Genomic DNA, 20,459 nt, shown 5'->3' with positions numbered 1-20,459 from the left:
TTGTGGGATTGTATTGGATATGTTGTTGTTGTTGTTGTTTTTGTGTCACACTATGTTGGCTGTGGACAGGGCGCTAGTGACTTATTCAAATATATTCTTTTTCTTTAAATGGATGATCGAGTTTGGTGAAGAACAGACAGACAAGATTTGAAACCGCATTTTAAAAAAACAGCACTTCCTCTAATCTCAGTTTCTCTCCACCAAATTGTTAATACTTGCACTAAAGCTTTTATTGATTTTCATTTGAAGGAATTCCTCATAACCGCTAACTTTTGAACTCAAATAATACCCTCATCACCTATTAACTAGGATAAGAACTCCATTTGACATCAAAATTAACAAACAAAATAAGATATATACTTGATGTCAATTTTTCTAAAATATCATATATATTCTTCAATAATTGTGAATCACAACATGTTCTATAGTTTACATATCTTTCCTTCTTTTGAGTTTCTATGTCTCATTCTTTATGAGACTTCTTTTTTGGCTCTTGAGTTTCAATTTTGCAATGTACATATCTTTCCTCATTTTATGTAAAGAATTTCTTATTTCTTTTATAATGTACATATCTTATGTAAAGAAATAAAGATATGTACATTATAAAAATGGCATGAAAATAAGAAATTCTTTACATAAAATATACTCCTATTAGATATTTATTTTTATGTAGCTCATAGGAGTATATTTTATGTAAAGAATTTCTTATTTTCATACCATTTTTTATATATATTGGTATAATAAGTTGAACATATTATCAAACAAATACTCTGAAAATAAACAATGACCAGTATGCAAATGTTTTGGAGTACTTAATGAGTTATACTTAGGTTATAAAATTCTCTCGTTTGATAAATTAGTAGAAAAGTATTCAAGAAGATTCATTGTCACATTCGCACACTTATTTCTTTTCCAGCTCCAAAAGGGCTAAGGAGGTTTAATTAACTGAGAATTAAGTAAACTGATTAACTCAGATCTCTGCTTATTAATTAAGGGACTATTTTTGTTCTTTTCCGAGCAAAATAATAAAGACACAGATTATATGAGTTAGAGACACGGCTTATAAGAAATAGATTTGACTTAACCCGGTCAGCGGTCACCACTCACCAGAGTCTCCATCATCGGCTGCCTTGACTTCAACTTCACACCTTACTCTCTTACTTACCCTAATAATCAAAATCAAAAATCAAAAATCAAAACACCAATCTTTTTTTCTCCAACTACTCTTTTTCACAATTCCATCTCAAATCATACTCTTCTGGGTTCCATTTCTCTTGCTATGTATCAAGATTTTAAGTAACCACTGAGTTACCAGGTTAGTTCACTTGCTGCTTCCTAGTCAAGATTCAGTAATTTTGTGATCAAAGACTTAATTTTGCTAACTTCCCTATTTTGTATTTGTGTTTTGATAGTGGGTTAGTTATGAATATGAGGAATCTTGATTAATGAATCGTTTGCTATTCAGTATTAGCTGATATTGGAGGTGCGTCTTTTTTTGCTTCTTATTTGACAATGGCTGGTATTATCTGGTTGATGCTGCTGTCAGTAGGTTTTGTTCATTCTTATGTAGTAGATGGAGAATTAGGACCCAGGACTAGAACTTCTATGACTTACAAATATGAAAGAACTGATGAGGTCAAGAAAGAATGTGCTTTCGTTTTAGCTTCTGCTTCTGAAATGAAACCTGATGATAATAGAATCTTTAGCATAAAACATGAATTATCCTCTTTGAATGGAGATTGGTGGCAAGTGTCCAATGAGGCTTCCCTGATGCCCTTTGATGATAGAGATCTTTTGAACAAATCATTAGATCTTCGATCTCTGTCAAACTTAGTTTCGTTTTGGGTTACTGATGTTGATCGTGCTCATCGGTCTAAGAAGTCTGTGAGTGTGAGTGGTATATTGCAGATTGGTGTCACCCTAGATGGGTTGTTTTCGAGTAAACCCTACGAAAGAAGTCCTCATTTTGATATATGGCCCGGTCATTCCCAGCTCTCTGTGTTGTTTGAAGGAGTATACGTTGAATCGAAGAAAAGTCAAGGGGAAAGAGTAATGTGTTTGTTAGGGACAACCATGTTGCCTTCTCGTCAGCAAGAGTCTAGTGATCCGTGGGAGTGGGTAAAGGAATCTGGTTATACTAATCAGCCACCTCTTATGCAAGATGATCGAATTTTGCTCGTGCTTCATTATCCTATAACAAATACACTGACAAATAGAGCTATTGTTGGAACCATGAAAAGCTTAAACCCAAAAACCAGTTTTAAGTACTTTGATGAAGTTCATATGTCTTCTTGGCTAGGAACTTCTTCTAAGTACGAATTTGCCTCGGAAAAGCTTATTTCAAAAGCTTGTGATCCATACCCGTACAAAGATAGTCTGAGTACTGACTTAAATACATATAGAGGGCTTGACTTCTGTTATATTCTTCAAAGATTCACTCACCAAGAAGCCTTAACAGTTGTGCCAAACTGGAAATGCAATGGTACTGATGATTTTTGCAGTCAATTGGGTCCATTTACATCAGATAAGGAGATAAAGGCCACGGAAGGAGGTTTTAAAGATGTCAAGCTTGTCCTTCAGGATGTTCGATGTGATAAAAGTTCTTCAAAAGATAATGTCTCTTTTACAAGGGTCTCTTCCGTTTTTAGAGTGGTGTCTCCGTTTGAGAATCAGTTCACCGCAACACAAAGGACTGGGCTTAATAACATGACTCTTTCTGCTGAAGGAATCTGGAAATCTTCCAGTGGACAGCTTTGTATGGTTGGTTGCCGTGGACTTGCTGGTGCAGAAGGAAGCAACTGTGATTCTCGAATCTGCTTGTATGTTCCGCTGTCTTTTTCCATAACACAGAGGAGCATAATCACTGGCCATTTTTCCAGCATCGATGGAAGCGGTAGGCCTTACTTCCCTTTATTATTTGAGAAACTAATCCGCCCTGTTGAGCTGTGGGATCAATACACTGCTTCTCGTCCATACTACAAGTACTCAAAAATCAATGCAGCTGCGGCAGTCCTTGAGAAAAATGAGCCCTTCAACTTCGGTTCAATGTTTAAAAAATCGCTGTTGACATTCCCAAAACTGGAAGATGCAGATTCTTTTACAGTCAGCCTTTCCATTCTTTCTGAAGATCTCAGCCTTCACACATCAGCAGTAGCGGATCAAATCCCTGATTCAGCTCACCAAAGATTTGATATTGAGATGGAGATTCTCTCTCTTGGTCCAATGTTTGGGCCTTTGACAAATGGCTCAATCAGTGAAAAAGAGAACTCGTATCATGCTAAAGCTGAATACACAGAGAAACAGCTTCTCTTAAATGTTTCTGCTCAACTCAGTCTCGCTGGAACATCATACAACATCTCTTTGCTTTTCATAGAGGGGTTGTATGATCCGCATGTTGGAAAAATGTACCTCATTGGTTGCAGGGATGTTCGAGCCTCGTGGAAACTTCTATCAGAAAGTATGGACCTTGAGGCTGGATTGGATTGTCTAATCGAGGTGGTTATAGCATATCCACCAACCACTGCTCGTTGGTTGGTCAATCCAGCAGCTAAAATCTCCGTATCTAGTCAAAGGAATGAGGATGATCCACTCTATTTTAATCCTGTGAACCTTCAAACATTCCCCATTATGTACAGGAAGCAACGAGAAGAAATTCTTTCGCGCAGGGGCATAGAGGGAATCCTCCGCGTCTTGACACTCTCTGTGGCAATTTTTTGCATTTCCAGCCAACTACTTTACATCAGAGATAATGCAGAATCAGTACCTTATGTCTCGCTTGCGATGCTATGTGTCCAAGCTCTTGGCTACAGCCTGCCTTTGATCACAGGTGCAGAGGCTCTGTTCAAAATGGTGGGTGCTGAAACCAATGAGACTCCATCTTACGATCTTGATAGCAGCCAGTGGATTCGTCTGATCGATTATACTGTCAAGGTTCTTGTGCTTGTTGCCTTTTTAGTAACGGTGAGGCTCAGCCAAAAGGTGTGGAGATCCCGTATCAGATTACTGACGAGGAACCCTCTTGAACCACAGCGCGTTCCAAGTGACAAGTGGGTACTTCTCAGTACACTGATAATACATGCTGTTGGATATACCATTGTTTTGTTCATCCACTCCTTTAATACAAGCCAGAAACCTCTTCGTGCTGAACATTACGTAGATTCCACTGGAAATTTCCACACGTTGAGGGAATGGGAAACTGAATTGGAGGAGTACATGGGTTTGATTCAAGATTTCTTTTTGCTTCCTCAAGTAATAGGCAACCTTGTTTGGCAAATCCATTGCAAACCACTCAGAAAGCTATATTATATTGGGCTTACGTCCGTTAGACTTCTTCCTCATGTATATGATTACATCAGATCTCCTGTTCCCAATCCCTACTTCTCTGAGGAATATGAGTTTGTCAACCCCAGGTTTGATTTTTACACGGAGTTTGGGGACATTGCAATACCTGTGGCTGCAGTTGTTCTTGCAGTTTTAGTATATATTCAGCAGAGGTGGAATTATGAGAAGCTTAGCCAAGCACTTAAACTGGGCAAGATTAAGCTTCTACCGGTTGGGTCCCGGGTATACGAGAGGTTACCTTCTGCGGCATTTGAAGCTGAACTTACCTCAGGGGTCAAAAATCATGAGAAAGAACAGGATGTAGACTGAGTGAGATTACTCTTTGAAAAAACAAAAAAGGGAACATTTACTGACTTCTTGTATGTACATTTTGAGCAGTTTATATCCAGTGTTTCTGAGTTGTTTTTCTTCCTCCAATATGCTTTTACCCGTCTGATAATGAGCACACAATTTACTATAAGAGTCTAATATGCAAGATATATATCCTCCGGCGTTCAGTTGATTTTCCAGTAAAGCCCGTTTGGCCATAAAAAAGATTCCCCCTTTTTTCGGAAAAAATTCACTTTTTTCAGAATCAAAATTTCAAATTTCACTCGAAGTTGAATTTTGGAATTTTTCGAAAATTATAAAAACTCAAAAAAACTATTTTTCAAAATTTTCACTTTCAAACACTCACAAATTTTTTTTTTAAAAAAAACTCTATTTTTAAATACTATTTTCACTTGAAAAAGAATTTCACTTTTATTTTCAAAATTTCACAATTCTTATGTTCAAACGCCCACTTAATATAGAACCTTTACCGATAATTATATTACTAGCTTCACGTAGGCCTGGCAAGTGGGTCGGTCCAGGCCCGGGACCGCGGACCAAACGGCTAAACGGGCCAGGACCGTTTGGTCCGGTTTGAGCGGGCCCGGTCCGGTCTCGTGGGCTGGTCCTATGATTGGGCCCGAGACCGGACCGGGATACCGGCCCGGTCCTTTAGCGGGCCCAACAGTTATTTATTTATTTTTTTAAAGATTTTTTTTTAAAAAAAAAAAAAAATTAAGATATACATATATATATATATATATATATATATATAAGCTTATATTTATACTATACTATATATACATCTCATAAGATATATAAACTATATTCGATATACTATATATACATCTTAAGATATACTATACTATATATATACATCTTAAGATATACTATATATACTATACTATATATACATCTCATAAGATATATAAACTATATTCGATATACTATATATACATCTTAAGATATATTATATATACTATACTATATATACATCTCATAAGATATATAAACTATATTCGATATACTATATATACATCTTAAGATATACTATATATACATAGTATACTAAATATACTAGATATATATAGTAGATATACATTTATATATAGTATATCTTAAGATGTATATATAGTATATAAATCGAATATAGCTTATATATCTTATGAGATGTATATATATATATATAAGCTTATATTTATACTATACTATAGTCTATACTATATATACATCTCATAAGATATATAAACTATATTCGATATACTATATATACATCTTAAGATATACTATATATATATATAGTATACTAGATATATATAGTAGATATACATGTATATATAGTATATATACTATATTATATATATATATTATATATACTATATTATATATATATCTCATAAGATATATAAACTATATTCGATATACTATATACACATCTTAAGATATACTATATATACATAGTATACTAAATATACTAGATATATATAGTAGATATACATGTATATATAGTATATCTTAAGATGTATATATAGTATATAAATCGAATATAGCTTATATATAGTAAGATGTATATATATATAAGCTTATATTTATACTATACTATAGTCTATACTATATATAAATCTCATAAGATATATAAACTATATTCGATATACTATATATACATCTCATAAGATATATAAACTATATTTGATATACTATATATACATCTTAAGATATACTATATATACTATACTATATATACATCTTAAGATATACTATATATACATAGATATACTAGATATATATAGTAGATATATATCTTAAGATATATATACATCTTATAAGATATATAAACTATATTCGATATACTATATACACATCTTAAGATATACTATATATACATAGTATACTAAATATACTAGATATATATAGTAGATATACATGTATATATAGTATATCTTAAGATGTATATATAGTATATAAATCGAATATAGTTTATATATAGTAAGATGTATATATATAAAAGCTTATATTTATACTATACTATAGTCTATACTATATATACATCTCATAAGATATATAAACTATATTCGATATACTATATATACATCTTAAGATATACTATATTTACTATACTATATATACATAGTATACTAGATATATAATAGATATACATGTATATATAGTATATTTTAAGATGTATATATATATATTATATAAATCGAATATAGCTTATATATAGTAAGATGTATATATATATATATAAGCTTATATTTATACTATACTATAGTCTATATTATATATACATCTCATAAGATATATAAACTATATTCGATATACTATATATACAATATATACATCTTAAGATATACTATATATACTATACTATATATACATCTTAAGATATACTATATATACTATACTATATATATATATATATATATATATATATATCTTAAGATATACTATACTATATATACACCATAAGATATACTATATATACTATACTATATATATATATATATCTTAAGATATATATACATCTTAAGATATATTATATATACTATACTATATATACATCTCATAAGATATATAAACTATATTCGATATACTATATATACATCTTAAGATATACTATATATACATAGTATACTAAATATACTAGATATATATAGTAGATATACATTTATATATAGTATATCTTAAGATGTATATATAGTATATAAATCGAATATAGCTTATATATAGTAAGATGTATATATATATAAGCTTATATTTATACTATACTATAGTCTATACTATATATACATCTAATAAGATATATAAACTATATTCGATATACTATATATACATCTCATAAGATATATAAACTATATTCGATATACTATATATACATCTTAAGATATACTATATATACTATACTATATATACATCTTAAGATATACTATATATACATCTTAAGATATACTATATATACATAGTATACTAGATATACTATATATACTATACTATATATATATCTTAAGATATGTATACATCTTAAGATATACTATATTCAATATACTATATATACATCTCATAAGATATATAAACTATATTCGATATACTATATATATACATCTTAAGATATACTATATATACATAGTATACTAGATATACTAGATATATATAGTAGATATACATGTATATATAGTATATCTTAAGATGTATATATAGTATATAAATCGAATATAGCTTATATATAGTAAGATGTATATATATATAAGCTTATATTTATACTATACTATAGTCTATACTATATATACTATACTATATATACATCTTAAGATATACTATGTATACCAGATATACTAGATATATATAGTAGATATACATGTATATATAGTATATCTTAAGATGTATATATAGTATATAAATCGAATATAGCTTATATATAGTAAGATGTATTTATATTATAGTATAGTTTAGTATACATATAAGCTTATATATATGTATATATCGAATATAGCTTATATATCTTAAGCTGTATATATAGTATATACTATACTATAATATATATATATATATATATATATATATATATATATATATATATATATATATTATATCTTAAGATGTATACTATCGAATATGATTTATATACTATGTATGTATAGTACAATGTGTATATATATATATATATATATATATATATACTTAAGATGTATATATAGTATATAAATCGAATATAGCTTATATATCTTAAGATATATACATAGTATAGTATAGTATAGTATATATATATATATAAGCTTATATATATATGTATATCGAATATATCGAATATAACTTATATATCTTAAGTTGTATATATAGTATATACTATACTATACTAAAATATATATACATCTTACTATATATATATATGTATATATAGTATATAAATCGAATATTGCTTATATATCTTAAGATGTATATATAGTATATAAATCGAATATAGCTTATATATCTTAAGATGTATATATAACTATATAACTATATAACTATATATATATCTTAAAATGTATATATATACTATAATATACTATCTATACTATAATATATATATACATAGTTTATAAGTCATATTCGATAGTATACAACTTAAGATATACTATATATACATCTTACTATATATATATATATATAGCTTATATATCTTATAGCTTATATATCTTAAGATGTATATATATCTTAAGATGCATATATATCTTAAGATCTACTATACTATACTATACTATATATATATATATATATAGTATATCTATATATATATAGTATATTTTAAGATGTATATATAGTATATTTTAAGATGTATATATATATATTTTAAGATGTATATATAATATATAAATCGAATATAACTTATATATCTTTATTACTATTTTTTTCTCTAACTTATATGGAAAAAAAAACTAAAAATAGAAACTTTCTGTTGGGCCCGGGACCGGACCGGGACGGGACCACTAAACCCGTGCCCGTTAGCTCGCGGTCCCGGTCCCGAGCCGGTTCCAACAATAGGCCCGCGAAGCCCAGAACCATTTAGGACCGGCCCATTTAGGACCGGGCCCGCGAGGCCCACATAGGACCGGGTGACGGAGACAGACGATTTAAATAACGGAAAATCTAATATTTAAAAATTGTATCGAGAATGACTGGAAAGGTGGAAACCCGGCCCAGTTGCCACCCCTAGTTTCATGTGCTTCCTTTGTTGATGGTTAAGCCCAAGATGTATGTCTAATACGTTGGCTGTTCCCACCTAATGTCTAGCATAGATTTGTAAGGCAAATTAAGGAACATGTGAAGATTAGTGTTACTGGAATAACTTCATCTAACAATTGTTCAATTAATGGAGCTGTAAGTTTGTTGGTCCAACTGCTACTAATCCACTTCCTTTAGATTCCCAATGAGTAAATCTGTCACCTGGCAGCTAGGCACTTTCTATTGCACATAAAAATAACTTTTCTTTTTAAGAACCATACGCCGTTGCCGGGGATCGAACCCGGGTCACCCGCGTGACCGGCGGGAATACTTACCACTATACTACAACGACTTGTTGTTAAGTGGTTGAGTTACACATAATAATAACTGATACAATACGCTGCCAACAAAACGCAAATTTTCTTCCAAATAATGATCAAGTACCACAAAGCCACATGACAAAACCATGTATATTTGCAACAATATACTATCATTTCTTATCAACTGAAATTCAAAAGGAAAAGGTTGATTTTTATATTCAGCAAATAACTCGATAATAAAATACACCTTTAGCCTAACTCAATATCAAAAGTTAACTCGTGGCGTAAAAAATATCTAAGACCATTTCATTTGCACCATCCCACACTGATGTTGATGTGGGACTTCCAATAAAACTTTATCCACTTGGTCAGGTAATGGAACACTGACGAATTTGGGAAAGGGAAAATGATAGGGCATGCATGTCCCTTAGTTTTTAGTGTATGATCAATGTATTCTTAGGTGTTATAGGAATTCAATTGTCTGCTTATTGTGTCAGTGTCATATAGAGACATAGAATAGGCCGGCAAGCATCAGGCTTTATTTAAGGATTTTCAGCTTAACGTACGCGAGGAGACAATTAGAGAGTTTATTACGGCTAAAAATTGTGGGACTCGCTGATCTGAACTTCACCGTTGTAAATCACGATGATTAAGGAAAGCTTCTCAAGTTCATATATCAGCAGAGCACAATAACCGTCACTAAAAATGTTCATGGTTCGATTTGGATCGGTTTTTCCCTAAAAAGAAACCAAATCAAGTGAGTCGATTTTTCAAATATTGGAATCAAACCAAACCAATAATATATTGATGATAATTGAACCAAATAGTGATGAATAATTTAGGACTCAATTAAAAATAAATTATTTCTAACATGAAATAAATAAATTCTTGTACTTAGCAAAAGAAAACTACAAATAAAACTAGAATGTAAAGGCAAAGAACTAGATTACTATAATAGCAAAGAACTCGACTAAAAGTGCAAACTGTTAAAATGTAACAAAATTTTTTAGAAACTTTGTTTAAATATATATATATAGGTATAATAATAAATTTTAAATAGATGCTTCTATATTCGGTTCGATTTTTTCGGTTATTTTTTGATTAAAATCAAAACAAAATCAAATTTGGTTGTTTTTTAAAATTCAAAACCAAAACCAAACCAAACCAAAAAAGTATAGATTTTTTTAGTCGGTTTAGTTTAGTTTTTCGGATTTTTATGAACACCCCTAACCACCACTACAACAGTCAACAATAACAACAACAACAATAATAATAATAATAATAATACGTGAAATTTTAAAGTAATAAGTAGTCAGAAATCAACTATATGCAAGTAGCTCTCCCTCTTATTGTACTCACATGACATAAGTCGTACATTGATAAATTAGCAATGGCTTGATGTTACTAAATTTCGTTATAATAAGTGCTGTTAAGCACTCTTAAAAATTTTGTTTTTGAAAATTTTGCTTAGTTTTTAACTTTAGGTTTTCTGCAAGAATTAAAAATACGTACTACATATAGTAATAAACGCAGTGTTGTGAGAAACATGCAACTGAAGTAATAAATTTGGTTAATATGATATATGGGAGACTTTCAAATTTCTCAATGAGATGTGACCAGTGGCGGAGTCACATACACCAAAGGGGTATCACCCGACACATATTCGTCGGAAAATTAAACTGTATAGCTAGGTAATTTAGAAAAAAAAATTAAAAAAAAAATATATATAATGGTATCTTTTGACTTTTTGATGAGTTTATTTTTTTATGTTTTGGCTCTTCTTAATGAAAATTCTGACTCCGCTACTGAACGTGACATCACAAACTTGGGTCTACCATACTAATTTTATATTATTGTTGATAAATTACACGGAAATATCTAAAAAAACAACTTGAATAATTGAAAGTTGACAAAAGAATCGCAACAACATCCATCCAATAGCAGCTCAATTTAAGGTGAGGCAAAATCCACATAGTCAACACAATCTTACATGTACAGTGACAATCATTAATTTTATCCTATTATTTCACCGCAATATTTTCAGTAGCACACGTGATTTGTCACCCGGCAACCAACAAACGTTATGGCAGAGCGATAAATGTTACACAAATCTTAATTAACAACCGAAATATGATATCGCTTTTGATAGGAATGTTTTATCCTCCTAAGCAGAACTTACCTGGGTTAGTTAACTCCAAACGTATATCGAACAACTAAGCGAAACACTAAAAAAAATTGTTTATCCAGCAGAGACGGGAGGAAGATAAAGAGACTGCAGATCACGACAATCCCAATTCCCTAGGATAGTCATATATATATATCATCTGAATAATCTAAGGCAGAATTCTCTTGGTGCAATGAGGACTCCGGTTACATTAAAAATAACTGTCATATATATATGCATGGGTTTTTAGGCGGATTTGGGAGAGGTTTCACGATTTTAACTTAGTAGGTTAGATCTTCAAAATTTTTAATATGAATTTATTGTACTTTTAAAATTACGAGATCAGATTTAATTTTTATCCTAAAAATCTAAAAATTGTATTAAAATTATTGAGTTCGGATGAATTCGGAGTTGAAGCACAGGATCCGCCCTTGGTTGCATTAGGATCCATTATAATATCGAGAAAAGGCAGATTGTTGCAGAGGGAAATCACTTCCCCAACCCATACTACTATTTTGGAGGGATAAGGGATTGCCTTTCCTATAGCTATCCCATTCTCTCTAAAAATGTCCCTAGAGTTCAGCCACCAGCCAACATTTTTCTTGAGGTATAGAGAAAGACACGAAGAGGGGGAGATCACGTAGTATAAGAGATTAAGACATTTTTGAAAACTGACAAACATGTGGTGGGCTTTTGGGCTTTTGTTTTCTTTTGTTTTACACAACTTGTATTATTCTGCTATGGAATTTTCTCCTTATAATTAACTCACTCACGTCATGGAACATTGATTTCCTCTTTGCCGTGTCGTAACATAGTATGTTTTGATTTAACCATGTTTTTATCTTTATGTACTCTCAGCGTTGTACTACTGTTTTGGGGGTGCTAAAAACATGTCTGTTCTTGTGTCCTCTTACCTTAGTATATATATTCAAACTCATTATCTTTCCCTCTTCCTCTGTAGTCATCTGTCCACAACTACAGAAACGCCAACAGAGGCTGTATTTTTTTTGTTCGGATCTCTTTTTTTATTATTATTTATTTTATGATATTATTGTTTAACTTATCCTCTACTGTCTACTCGGCGCCCCATTATATTTCTGTGGGAACCCAACCCTTATTCTAATTTAATTTTGCCCCTATCTTGTCCAATTGTACTGGCCCTCTTGAGTTAAAACAACAAACAATATATACCTACTCTAGCTAGCTCTCTATGTAATATATCCCTAGTCTAGATTTCTATGTCACATAAATTGTCTTACTTTTGTGTCGCACTCCCTCCCTTCGTTCAATTTACGTGTCTTTTTTTCTTTCTTTTTTTCAAGTAATATATTTTATCAATCTCTTTAATAAAATTATCATCTTTCTATATTTAATAATTTTTTATTCCAAGTTCACATTTTACTCTTAGCTATAGTTTCTTACAAAAAGCACATGGAAGGTTTGGTATTACAAAACAAAATCTAAAAGGTTCTTCTAATATGTTATACACTCACAAGATTTAAAAGTCATTTGTTATATTCTTAAATTTTTTGATTAGTCAAACTAAGACATAGAGCGAAAGAATTAATTTATATTATATTAAAAACACGAAAGATCTTTACGAAATATCGTTCGTCTTTTGTACCCCTTTAAAAATATAGTTCATACTGGATAAAATAGTCATTTGATTAATTTTTTATATTTAGAAATAATCATTTAGTTATTTTCTTAATATTAAAGACTTTAAATTCAACGAAATTCTGTGTATTAAATCTTTCCTTATTTGAATTATGTAATGTATGATATTTTAAAAAAAATATAATAACAAATTGAACAGTAATTCTTTCCAAACATTTTAGGCAAAACTTTAGCACTTCAATTCCTTTAACGTTTGGGATTCTTTACTTTCCGTAGAGGAAAACGATTCTTCAAATTGGTCTTTTTCATGAGTAATTTTTGGCGTGAATTTGGATCTTCAATAGGTAGAACACAATTTCAATTTGATAGACATCACTATTCTATTATTAGTAAATATTGAATTAAACGCAAAGGCCTAAATATTTTAGGTCAAATTTTCGAGCAATTTTAACTTCTTTTAGGTTTAGAAAATACATTAAATTCCACAAGGATTTATAAATCTAATAAAAATATTCTACACATCGACATAACAAAATTCTTTACGTTTGTAACTGAAGTTAACTTTCACAAGAATTTATAAATCTTATAAAAATATCCTTCAATCAACATAACAATATTTTTTACGTTTGTAACTCAAGTTAGTTTTTACAAGGACTATAATTTTATATATCTATATCTATCTATCTAACTATATTTAAGGCACAAATGCTTTTAGCGAAATGTCGTTCGCCTTTTTTATCTTTTAATAATATAATTCACAATGAATAAAATAATTATTTTATTAGTTTCTTAATATTTAGGATTTTAAAATCAACTATAATTTTAGTTATTATAGTAGGAAATCCCAATATTTAAGACATTAAAATAAACTAAGTTTTTCCTTTTATAATTCAAAATCCTAATATTTAGGACTAAATAAACGAACTAATTTTGACGTTGAAATACGTTTCAGGAATTCAAATTTCAAAGCTTTAATATCTCACCACTAAGCATTAGATTTGGATTCAAGACATTAAAGGCAAAAATTGAAGAGCTACTATTACTTTTTAATTTGAAGAAAAGGACTACTATTACTGATTCTTCTTTTTATTTTCCAAGTACTATTGATTATTCTAAAAGTAAAGCTAGATGAGGAATTAGAGTCAAAATAAGCCAATATACGATTAATATAAAGGAATTAATTTCTATTCCCTTCATCTCAAGTTATTTATCGTAATTTATAAAAATAGATGTTTCAAAGTATTTATCATTTTAAAAGTTTAAGACAAAATTAATTATATTTTTATTTTATTCTTAGTAGTAATTGTTTTTGAATATGGAGATGACATATAAATAAAGTAAATGTTCAATGAAAAGATGTTATACTTAAGACATAAATAAAGATTAAATAGTCAAAAATTTATTGAATTAAATAGCCTTCTAATTAATGTTTTCTTTAAGTGTGTGTAAAAGAGAAAGACACAAATAAGTTGAGACAAAGGAAATATCTATTAGTAATCAAGAGATTTTAAATAGGTAGAAAAATAGTAAACTTATTAGTTATATGAAATATTTATTTAAAGAAAAAGAACTTAACTCCAACCAAACAAATAATTGATCAATATAAAAAATCACATCAATTGGTAAATGACGATGAACGATTACCATTACTGATATTAGTACTGAAATTGCACACTTGCACTAATCAATAAACTCATGAAGTTTACTAGCAAAACTAATTAAGTTTTGGTTGGTAGAATTGTATTTTCTAAAAGTTAAAGCCAGTAAATTTTATTGGTATTTGAACTAAAAGAAAAAAACAGAAAAGAAAAATTATAACTCACAAAGTTAAAACTATGTATCAAAATTATTCAAAGTCGCAATAACTCACACAATTCAAACCATGTATCAAAATTATTCAAAGTCGCAATAACTCACACAATTCAAACCATGTATCAAAATTATTCAAAGTCGCAAGTCGAAAGCTATATATTTTTAAATATAAAATGACTAAAAACAAATTACATTAGATCTTTGTTTAAAATTAATTATTATGTATATATTATTTTTGTCTACAACTAAAATATGTACATGAATCTATCTATCCGTTTTTCTTATTTTAATAAAAAAATGTGTTATGTAAAGTAAAATAGAGGAATTAATGTTTATATAGCTTTTTAAAAATTTAGCATTCATCGATATAGGTATACGCGCAAAGCGTTTATCCTAAAGCTAGTAAATTAGAAAATTTAGAAAGGACAGAGGTAGAAAGGATGATAAAATGATCAACATATTTTTCATTTATCTCGAAATATTAACAAAAAAAATTCCAAAGAGTTAAAAGGAACACAAGTAGATATATATTTTCAGAAACCAAAAAGAAAATTAAAAGGTAATTATTAGTAGTCAAATTAGCCAACTTGGACGCTATTATGATCTTTGGGATTGGCAAATCCAATACGAGGAGCGCAAAGCCGCACAGACGAAAGTGCTTTGTCGAAATGCTTTGCCTTAGTCCCCAAATACTCACTCCACGTCACTGGCCTATACATTGGAGGGTGCCCTTGATCTACCAATTTAGAAAGCGGTGAAATTTTCACCCATGACGGTGGCCCATATAAATAAGCCATTGATAAACGGTGTCGGGTTCGGTTCACTACCGCCCGATGTAAAACACTCGGGTACAACCCGTTTGACAATATGTGTAATAAGTCACCTACATTTATAACTAATGCACCGGGCAAAGGAGGAACCGCGACCCAACCATTTCCTTCTTTAAACACTTGTAAACCACTTGTGTTGTTTTGGTGAAGGATAGTTAATATGGTAGAATCCGTATGTGCAGCAAGACCCATTGCCCGATCCGGATCCGGACATGCCGGGTAAGAATTTAGTTGTAGGGCAGAGCATCCTCCTTTGGATTCTACTCCTCTTGGGCCAACAGCCCATTTCACATCGTCCTTATTTATGCCAAGTGACCCAAGCATCAGCCACATCAGTCTTCCTGCTAGCTTTTCCATCTCCTTTTCGTATTCCTCGATTATCTCACTGAAAATTCAAAAAGAAAAAAGATAAGCACTACATAGTGTAAATGACATGAAAAGTTGTAAGCAGTACAACTAATGGATATAAAACTAGGAAACAACAAAAGAAAAAAAGTGGTATCTCTCCAATCTTTCTTAGGGATCATGAAATTTTAAGTCTTGTATCCTTCCGCTAAGAAAGTGTATATGTAACAAATCATGAGTACGGATTAACTTAACCTAATATTTTTGCGATAACTTGAAAATATAAGTAAAAATTTACTAAAGTTTCTGTAAATTAAATAGTAAATTTTGTACCCCTAATTTCGCAGGTGATACGAGTTGGGCTGTACATATCCTAAAAGTTTGAATCCGCCACGTTTAAATCTTGGATTCATCGTTGAGCAACAACGATAAATCTTTTAGTTAATGCTTCCTAGCTCAGTACAGCATGAACAAAAAGGTAAAAGAAAATCGAAAATACACCATGTTTTCTGAGAAAGAAAGATCTTTTCATCAACATGTATACGTGCATGAGAATTAAAATTGGAGTGAGGGATGATATAAGTGAAAGTACCAGAATTTCTTGTAATCATGTGGCCAAAGTTGGCGGGCGTGGTCAAGTGGGGAACCAACAATTGTGAACCCTTCAGACCACATGAGCTTTGAGAAAAAAGACGATATGCGAGCCACCCCATAACCAGCAATTCCATCTGCAGAACGAGCGGCCTTCAATTTTTGCTGCATCGGAAGGGAAAAAAGTCTCTTTCCAGCTCCCTCCATATTATCCAGTAAACTCTGAGATATATTATGGTTTATGATTTGGAATGCACCCCATGTTTTGCATGCATGGCCTATTTTTTCCATTGCGAATTTATTGTCGTTTAGATCAATCACTGGAATAGACTCTAATGAGTCATTGGATTGGTAATCATGATCTAATGATGATCGCCATGCATGGGATTCGGGTAATTCTTTTATTGTGTACAAGTCAAGTTGTTTTTGATGAACATCTGAGATTCTTGAAGGCATAGTGTAATAATCAAATGCTAATGTAATGGAAAGTTAGTTATAAGAAGGAGAGTGGGATTTGTTTTGTGAAGGGAATGATGAAAAGGGAAGTGTATATATACAGGTGATGGATGAGGATGGGGACAACGAATGCTGGGAAGAAAGAAATATATAAAATTAAAGAAAGTTTTGAGTGGTTTTGGGGAAGTTGTGATGTCGATATACAAGGAAGGGGACAAGAAATGAAAGCGAGCTGCTTACGGGATAAACTATCATTGGACGAACAAAAGAACAAAAGTTGAATGGACCATCTTGTCCTCTAGGGAAAAATTGGATCAAAATACTGCAGGTTAAGGTATCTCAATTCTTTTTCTCACACATTCTATATCCCTTTTAAGTATAGTTGCAATGTCTTCGTGGAGGTTTGCCCCACCATCGTATTGTTAATTTGGTTTAGTTCAATCTTTAAAAACCTCAATGTTTTGTTTCATTAAGTTCAATTTAATTCAAAAATCGCCTTAATTTATCGTTAAATACTTAATCCTGACATATATGGCGTCTAGCATTTCGACCTGAAATTTACTTAAGTTAAGCTTCGCAACGAATTCCATTTGTATTCATCTTCTAATTCTAGTTCAACTACTAGCGGTTTGTGAATTGTTACAACAATCCATATATGAAAAGATGAGAGTCTATCTCTCCTCATTTCATGTGCCTTTGTCTTGTCCTCAAGTAGAAAAACATCTACATCATCACTTCCCTACTTGGTCCTAATTTGTTTTCCCTACAAGATAATATAAGCCTTCTTATTCCCGCCCCACATCCTAGAAAACCAAATGCCCCAATTCACCTCTCCTATTGGCCTGTCAAACTGACAATAATACCCTTGCCATATAACCTCGATATGGAGTTTGCCCTTTCGGTATTGGCGAAGGCATATTATCTAGAATCTGTAGTGACTATGTATGAGACTCAAGAACTTGTTAATTGCCTCTACTGCCATGATTGATGCAGGAGTGGCAGAAGATGACTATATTGGAAGCATTTGCGAGGGTATTTCTGTCCTCAAATTAAAAGGAAATTGAATATTGTATGGAGTAGCATTTTTTCTATTTATGCTTTTCTTTTTAATCATTTCTGCGACAAGCAGTAAAGTCACTTTTGATATGTGCGCGGTTAGATTTTGTGTCTTTTGTCCCATCTTACTCAGTGGGGGCAAATATCCATTCTTTAGATATCCCTCTTTAATCAAACATTAGTTTTTCTTTAAGCAATCACTAATTTGTCAATTTTAGTTTTCTTGTTTTATTAGTGTACTTTTGTCTCCAACTTTTTCTTTTTTACGTTAGACAAGAGGTTTTACATAGTGCTCTTATAGATTTTTCTTTGTTCTCTCGGCCATAAACTGTGTGGTCGTAGTGGCCACACATGCAACATAAAGAGAACAAATGGCTCCTAAGAGTGTCAATGTTATGATCATTACTTATTTATTGGACAATCATATCATGGATCGATGGGGCATGTGCAAAAAGAGGATAATATATACAAATACACATGAATAAAATTATCATCTTATTAGTTGCATATGCACTTCACGTGGCACAGACGTGGTTAGGTTGGGCAACTTGTTTTTTTGTGTTTTGGCCAATAATTTTCGGCTAATGTAGAATGTATGTCCTTGGAAGATATGCATTACTCCTATGATTTTCGTAACATAAACAAGTACTTATCATAATGATTTTCGAAACCACGCAAATCATCGGAAAAAACGCACCATAATGACGCATGGCGTCATTTTGATCCAGAAACGACGTAACCCTAAAAGTTGCGGCTCGCGAAAGGCCACGTTGCCATCTCGTCTCAAACATCACGACCCGACCCACTCGTTCAATCTTCTCGACCACGACAAACAGAATCCGCTCATCAAGGCCGTCTGAGGCCGACCATAATAAGCGGAAGACTAACTCTATAGGTCAAAATTTGCCCTAGAATATTTAGGGTAAGATAGCACTAAGGAAAGTGGTCGAGATGTCAACAATGGTCGAGGTCGAGTACCGTTAACAGACCTGTAACGGCTAGTTTTCAAAATAGGATATTAAAGAGAATATTATAGTGGATATTCTCTACACTTGTACTATTATGGCTAATGTAGAATGTATGTCCTTGGAAGATATGCATTACTCCTATGATTTTCGTAACATAAATAAGTACTTACCATAATGATTTTCGAAACGACGCAAAGAATTGGAAAAAATGCACCATAATGACGCATGGTGTCATTTGGATCCAGAAACGACGTGACCCTAAAAGTTGCGGCTCGCGAAAGGCCACGTTGCCATCCCGTCTCAAACATCACGACCCGACCCACTCGTCCAATCTTCTCGACCACGACAAACAGAATCCGCTCATCAAGGCCGTCTGAGGCCGGCCTCAATAAGCAGAGGGACTAACTGTATAGGTCAAAATCTGCCCTAGAATATTTAGGGTAAGATAACACTAATGAAAGGGATAGTCGAGGTCGACCAGAAAGCAGCGAGAATCGTGGTCGAGATGTCAACAATGGTCGAGGTCGAGTGCCGTTAACAGACCTGTAACGGCTAGTTTTCAAAATAGGATATTAAAGAGAATATTATAGTGGATATTCTCTGCACTTGTACTATTATGGCTAATATAGAATGTATGTCCTTGGAAGATATGCATTACTCCTATGATTTTCGTAACATAAATAAGTACTTACCATAATGATTTTCGAAACGACGCAAAGCATCGGAAAAAATGCACCATAATGACGCATGACATCATTTGGATCCAGAAACGACGTGACCCTAAAAGTTGCGGCTTGCGAAAGGCCACGTTGCCATCCTGTCTCAAACATCACAACCCGACCCACTCGTCCAATCTTCTCGACCACGACAAACAGAATCCGCTCATCAAGGTCGTCTGAGGCCGGCCTCAATAAGCAGAGGGACTAACTGTATAGGTCAAAATTTGCCC

General features: G+C 31.7%; 2 protein-coding genes and 1 non-coding gene across 4 annotated transcripts; 1 reads left to right on the top strand and 2 right to left on the bottom strand.

Moving 5' to 3' along the window:
• The first annotated feature begins 1,068 nt into the window (after nucleotides 1-1,068).
• Nucleotides 1,069-4,758, top strand: LOC104092477 (uncharacterized). 2 transcript variants are annotated; one of them, XM_070197742.1, is made up of 2 exons: nucleotides 1,069-1,315; nucleotides 1,466-4,758. In XM_070197742.1, the coding sequence occupies exon 2, from the start codon at nucleotides 1,513-1,515 to the stop codon at nucleotides 4,648-4,650; it is 3,138 nt and encodes a 1,045-aa protein (XP_070053843.1). In that variant the 5' UTR covers nucleotides 1,069-1,315; nucleotides 1,466-1,512; the 3' UTR covers nucleotides 4,651-4,758. The 2 variants fall into 2 exon arrangements, with proteins under 2 accessions (XP_070053843.1, XP_009596382.1); XM_009598087.4 differs by having other exon boundaries at nucleotides 1,413-4,758.
• A 4,873-nt stretch (nucleotides 4,759-9,631) lies between these two features.
• On the bottom strand, nucleotides 9,632-9,703 carry TRNAD-GUC (transfer RNA aspartic acid (anticodon GUC)). The gene has a single exon. It is a non-coding gene; the product is annotated as a tRNA-Asp (tRNA).
• Nucleotides 9,704-15,705: 6,002 nt separating this feature from the next.
• Nucleotides 15,706-17,584, bottom strand: LOC104092478 (gibberellin 3-beta-dioxygenase 1-like). Its single transcript, XM_009598088.4, has 2 exons — nucleotides 17,032-17,584; nucleotides 15,706-16,479 (listed from the first exon to the last, which is right to left on the bottom strand). The coding sequence occupies exons 1-2, from the start codon at nucleotides 17,484-17,486 to the stop codon at nucleotides 15,843-15,845; spliced, it is 1,092 nt and encodes a 363-aa protein (XP_009596383.1). The 5' UTR covers nucleotides 17,487-17,584; the 3' UTR covers nucleotides 15,706-15,842.
• Between the last annotated feature and the right edge of the window lie 2,875 nt (nucleotides 17,585-20,459).

This window comes from Nicotiana tomentosiformis, chromosome 3 (assembly GCF_000390325.3).
Source record: "Nicotiana tomentosiformis chromosome 3, ASM39032v3, whole genome shotgun sequence".
In the NCBI taxonomy this organism is placed as follows: Eukaryota; Viridiplantae; Streptophyta; class Magnoliopsida; order Solanales; family Solanaceae; genus Nicotiana; species Nicotiana tomentosiformis.
Note: the sequence above shows the minus strand (reverse complement) of the source record. Positions and strands in the feature narration are given on the sequence as shown.